Consider the following 6,000-nt stretch of genomic DNA (forward strand, 5'->3'; position numbering starts at 1 on the left):
GGCATGTGCTCTCTCCGCATGATGCGATCTGATGCCTGCCATTAATGAAAGGAGGAATCGTAGAAAAAAAAAGGGAGGAAGACATGACGGGAAGGCAAACAGACTCCCAGATGCGGAGTGGATGAAAGACAAAAGAAAAAGAGAGAAATGCATGGTGGTGCTTCCATTTACTTTCTTCTTTCTTTTCCCGCTATCTCTTCCTAACCTGTGGTTCCCTTTTGAGATGCCACTCATTGGCTAGTCGCTCGGATTTCGCATTTTCCAGCCTGTGATTCTGAGAAAATGGTGGTGGTGGTGGTGGGGGGGGGGTTTAATGGCTGCACGAGGTGCTACAAAACCACCGCGGCCGCAAACCCTGCCTCTCTTTTCCGGGCCGTCTGGAAATCTCCGCTCTGCACATACCGCACAGCAACAAAGATCTGCTACTGGAATCCAAGTGGTTTCTTTGCTTATGGTAAATACAATCCAGATATCTGGGTTTCTCTTAACAATAGTGGTTTCAACATTAGTCAGATTGGCTTTTTTTCTCCAAAAACGAAAAGATCAGGCAGCCTCAAAGTGTAGTCTGATCTCGACACTAGCCAGCAACAGTCTCTCTCTCCCCGGGTGGCTGGAGAGGCCGCCCTCTTTCTGGGGTCCTGAGAACACCCCGCGAAGGGAATCTGTCTGGCAGATGTGCCCCCACACTTCAGCAAAATGGAGGAAATAGTTGAGGCCGCACAGTGGAACAGATGGAAGCAAACACGTCTTTTTTAACTGTCTGTTTCTGCACTTTTTATGCGTTTTGAATACCAAAGTATTATTGGTATTTCCATACTTAACTCTGTCTCCTGTACTTTTTTTTTTTTTTTTTTTTTTACTTCCATTTCCTCATCTCCAACCTTTTCTTTGGAGCATTTCGGCGTCTGTTAGACCGATCAGCTGTGGGAGAAGAGAGGAGAGCGGAAAAGGAGGGGTTTGAAGGAGAGTTCGACCAAGTCTCCCAGGATCACATGCTTTTGTCATTATGCTTCTCATCCTGTGCTGCGCTGGAAATGCTCCACTTTGCACTTCTAACTTTTTGTCCCCCCCTTCTGACCGGCCTCTAGTCTGCCAGCCATCCCTTTCAGATTAATCCTATCCTGTTACATTTTGGGCACTCCACAAATCGTTGGTGCTTCCTTTTTCGGCGCTCAAAGCCCATCCTTCCCAAATCTGAACCGTCTGTTTTTGTAACATTTCTTTCCATTTGAAGTAAAATAAATAAATAATTTACACCTTAATTAACACCGAAGATGACAGCCTGTCTCCTAAAATAATATTAAGGTTACAACATCCTGAACACAAACATAGTATTTTACTTTCTCTGATGATGATGATGATGATGATGATGAATGATTACTGCTACGTATAACTCTCCAAAACGTTTCTGTCTCTGTCCAACCCGCCGTCCCGTCCCGTCCTGCCAGGTGATGTGTTCCCGGAGGACTTTTCCATCTTGGCCACAGTGAAGCCTAAGAAGGGCAGCCAGTCCTTCCTGTTGTCCGTGTACAACGAGCAGGGCATCCAGCAGCTCGGACTGGAAGTGGGCCGCTCGCCGGTGTTCCTGTACGAGGACCACACAGGCAAACCCAGCCCCGAGGACTACCCCCTCTTCAGAGGAGTCAACCTAGCTGACGGAAAGTAGGTGCTCCTGTTGTTGGTTCGTGCAGCTTCCCCTCTAATCAGCGTCCAGGTGGACGTATTACACTTTGATGCTGGTTTAGTTTGTGGAGCAGCACCTTGCCCAGGTGCCCCCTTTTGCAACGGATTTGTTAGCGACATGCAACCTCTCCAGTGTTCATTTGTGCTGTTGTACATTTGATCCCTTTCAGTAAATGTGGATCATCTGCACGCAAACACAGCGTATAATTTATACCACCCGGGGGGAAAAAAAAAAGAGGGTATTTTAAGAAAGTAAAATGAGATTCAATTTCACTGGGATGTATTTGAATTTGAGAGGCCTAACACAAAAGGGACTCTCGCCAGCGCCTTAGCAGTGTGTAAGTGGACAGCATGTAACCCAGTAAGTGTGTGAAGTAACTTCACCTTCCCTTTTCAGATGGCATCGAGTGGCCATCAGTGTGCACCAGCAGACCATCACCCTCATTCTGGACTGTAAAAAGAAGGCCACCCAGAAGCTGCTCCGAAGCCCTCACCCCATCATCGACACCAAGGGAATTGTAGTATTTGGAACTAGAATACTTGACGAAGAAGTCTTTGAGGTAGGCATTATACCTTCACTCCTAATTTACATGTTTTAATGGCAATTTTGCTACCATTGCACCACTTAGGACTGCTTGTATGTTCAGTCATTCTCACCGGATGCACGCTTGTTTTCCACTCGACTGTGTCCATTTGGTATCTATTTGAATTGATTGATTGTAATTTGGCATCTCCCGTTCCACGCTGTTTCCAAGGCTGTACTAAACAAGCCTACGAAGTAAGGGAGGCCAAAAACAATCATTTTTGTGGACAATTCTCAAATCCATAAGCAAATGAGATTCTCCATTCTATCTTCAGCACAGACACATGTGTCTGCGGTGTAAATGATGGACAATCCACAATCCCAAATTCTGCGTGTCGTGGCGCACCAGAATGGGGGTCGTGGTGGCGTCCACATCCTCAATGGATGTGTGGATTTAGCTCGTGGAACCCCCAACATCTCACAAATCAAATTTAATTTAAGGTGCCACATCTTCCACATCTTCCACACGGAAAAAAACACAATGTCTCTGAAGCCTGTTCTGTTTACAACTGTACTGCATTTTCTTTCTTTTTTTGCATGTTCAGCTCTGGCTCTGTCGTTGCCATTTTGAAGTTCCGCCTCTCTCTTGTGGCTGCTCAGCAGTTAAAACCCAGTCCAACTTAAAACGTTATATTTGTGTTTATGGTTTCATGTCTGAATTCTTTTTCTGAATTGGCTGCAACGCTTTTGTTTACAGAGGTTCTTAACAAGCGGTGACAGGTTTTCATTATAACAATGGGGGCTTCACGTCTTCCTACCTCTTCTTTTCATGTGTGTAAATGCTTCGTGGCTGGAGATGAAAGATGAATGTTTAATGTGAGTAGTGACAGGAAGCCTTTTTGGGGGTTTCTAATACCCACAGATAACCTGATGTGCATCATGACACACTTTTCGCTTCTAGCCAGTGTGACGAATCAGAGTTAGTGCGTATAGCGCCTTAAACAAGCTTTTGTGTGGATATTTGTGGCTCTTAAACATGACCCCTGTGAGACACACACACACACACACACACACACACACACACACACACCAAAGCGCACACAGAGGGAGCACAAGGCACAAGGAATAGTGTTGTCTTTGTCCCGTCAGAGTTGTGCTTGTTTAAAGGGGGATTAGTCTGTGACGCTGAGGCCCTCAATAATAATTAGTAACAGAGGCTGACTGATGTGACTGATGCTGAGCCAGCTGACCTTAACCTCACTGCTGCTCAGACAAAAAGAATGAAATATGACATCACTCCACCCCCCCACCCCCCCCCCCAACAACCCCGAAAGTTGATCTGCAAGCATAGGGGAGATGGATATGTGCTGGGGTCAGCACCGTTAATCACAGTATGTACTGTACATGTATGTAATTATATACACAACAGGGTTAGATGTGGCTCATGAGTGAACCACTGTTTTATGTTGCAGGGATTGTGTTCACATTCTATTGAAATGTTGACTAGAACTATGTAATGGGGCATGAATACAGAAGTGTTTGGTGTGTGTGTGTGTGTGGGTGTGTGTTAGTGTATGTGCAAGCCTAAGCCTAATGGCCACTCGTAAATTTCTCCGGTTGCCGACAGGATGACTGCATTTACCCGACACAGTCGCACTGCTGCTGTAATTTCATTATTGCCACTCGTCATGAGATTGACTTGATGCAGGGGACGATGTCAAATCCCCACCCGGCAATCAGAGCGGCGGCAACGGTCCGCCGGGTTACCGTGGGAACAGACAGATATTTTTGTGCGAGATGTTTAAAGCCCCTCCGCTGTGCGTCCGCCAGTCGGGAGACGGGACAGGCTCCAGTGCGTGCAGAAAATGGAAAATATGCCACATAGTTTCCAAATTATGCTCAGGCTGCGCTCCTTTCCTCCTCTCACTCCCTTCTCCCCTCTGTAGTCTGGTCTGATCCTGTGTTGACTTTTGCCAGAGTCAGTTTACCACCAAGAGCACGAAAAGGTGAAAAACACCCACAAAAATATATAAAAAAAAAAAAATAGTTTTCCTTTAGCGTCCCAATAGCGCAATTTACATGCACGACATGGATGACCGCTAAGAAAGAAAGAAAAATCGATGTTTTTGGATTCAACTGATTGAGAATCATACAATCAAAACATATGAAGAGGTTTTGAGGATGTACATATAATCTTTTAACGTCTTCTCCTTGACATGCAGCAGTCAGGAGGCACGCTGTACTCGCTGTATGCAGAGGTGGTTTGTGGTTTGGTTCCTGACGTGGTTATTGTGGCCACAGAGAACAGCGTCTACCCTCTATAAGTACCATCTTGGTATTTTCTTTTCTTTGTAGCTTGTTTAAGAGTACTGTAGCGTGTGCCAGTAAAGACTGTGACGATGTGAAGAAGACGGGTATTTTACTTGGTAGTCAAAGCTTATCTGTTTTAAAGGAAACAGTAATTACTCCTTGGTAATGACAGTAATGTAACATTAAAGTCAGTCATTAAGAACCAGTGTCTTTAATGAAGTCCAGTTAATGACTTTTTAGTGATGTTGTTTTTCTTCGTGGCTGTAGGGTTATGGTTGAAAGCATGCGTAGTTTCATCCCCGTTTTAATTTAAGGCCCGCGTGACACAGTCTGTCTGCAGAGTGTGTTCCTTGCTTTCCGTGTTCACTGTTGTTCCCGCGAGCGTGCCAAGAACAACCAGAGATAATTTAACGTCCGTCCCTCGGTCCTAAGTAGCGTCGAGTGAAACAAATGGCTGCGGTTGATTTGAGGGGAGCACAAAGCGGGACAGATGGACCACTTGGCCTCACTCAGGGAACCGACGAGTCCAGCGAAGTGACCCGAGAAGCAGAAGCAGTTGTTGTCGTCCGGTCTCCGTTGTTGCAGTCCGAGCGCGGAGCGAAAGGCCACGATGATGTGGTGCGGTTGTTTTTTTTTCCGATAATTCAGCGTTTTGGAGAGTTGGAGCAGACTAGCCTAGATCAAGAAGAACAAGATGTTCAGGGTGAGAGGAGCTAGGTTCGGTAGCGGAGCCAAAACCTTTGGGTCACACTCTGGAAAGAATGAGGAGGCTCTCTTCCCGCTGATGTCAGTCTTGGAACGCAACCGTACCACATGACATCATCCAGAGGTTTCCTTGGTATCCGCTGATAGGCTGTCCCAGACTGATGGTCTGAACAAGGGGGAGGTGTGGGTGGAAGAAGTGCGTGTGGTGATAAGTTGGGGAGGATAAGGTAGGAAAGCGTGATGCGCTTCAGAAGAGGAGGATTGAGGTAAAGATATAATGAAATAAAGGATCAGAGATGGAATGAGTGGGGTTGAGTTTTAAGGCAAATGTGATAAGAGTGGGAGGGGAGAACCGCATCAGTTGGGAGGCCTTTTACAGGGCTGGGATGAAGCGAGCTGTGTGGCTCACGTGGTGCAACCAGAGCCAGAAAAAGTAGTAAAAAAAACACACTGGATGCTGGTTAAGAGCTTTAGTATTATAACGGCGAGTCGTACACATCCTGTTTCCTCATCTATTAACTCAGCGCCCTTATTTACAGTTCACATGTTTTCGCCATCTAAGGCATAGATGTGTTCGTGTGCGGAGGCTCTCCTGATTTACACCGTGACTGTTTTACAGATTGGACAACACTTTCTATATTTGCAGAAGATGCTCCAAATTCAGAATCTATTTAAGCCCGCTTTGGCCGGTGTCTGAGGTAGTTCCGTGTCTCACTGGGCTTCTGTTGTATTACTTGTGATTAGCTACACTCAGTACCTTGCCTCTTTGATTTTTTTTT

At 45.9% G+C, this 6,000-nt stretch overlaps 1 protein-coding gene across 1 annotated transcript in view; it reads left to right on the plus strand.

Annotated features, from left to right (window-relative positions):
• The window catches only part of col5a1 (procollagen, type V, alpha 1), a 66,374-nt gene that overhangs the window by 20,042 nt on the left and 40,332 nt on the right, over positions 1–6,000 (plus strand). The window contains 2 exon segments of the mRNA XM_068706620.1: positions 1,449–1,662; positions 2,081–2,243. Coding sequence (XP_068562721.1) covers positions 1,449–1,662; positions 2,081–2,243 — 377 coding nt within the window.

This window comes from Cebidichthys violaceus, unplaced genomic scaffold (assembly GCF_023349555.1).
Source record: "Cebidichthys violaceus isolate CVI_PGR_0920_01 unplaced genomic scaffold, fCebVio1.0.p SCAF_12, whole genome shotgun sequence".
NCBI classification, from domain to species: Eukaryota; Metazoa; Chordata; class Actinopteri; order Perciformes; family Stichaeidae; genus Cebidichthys; species Cebidichthys violaceus.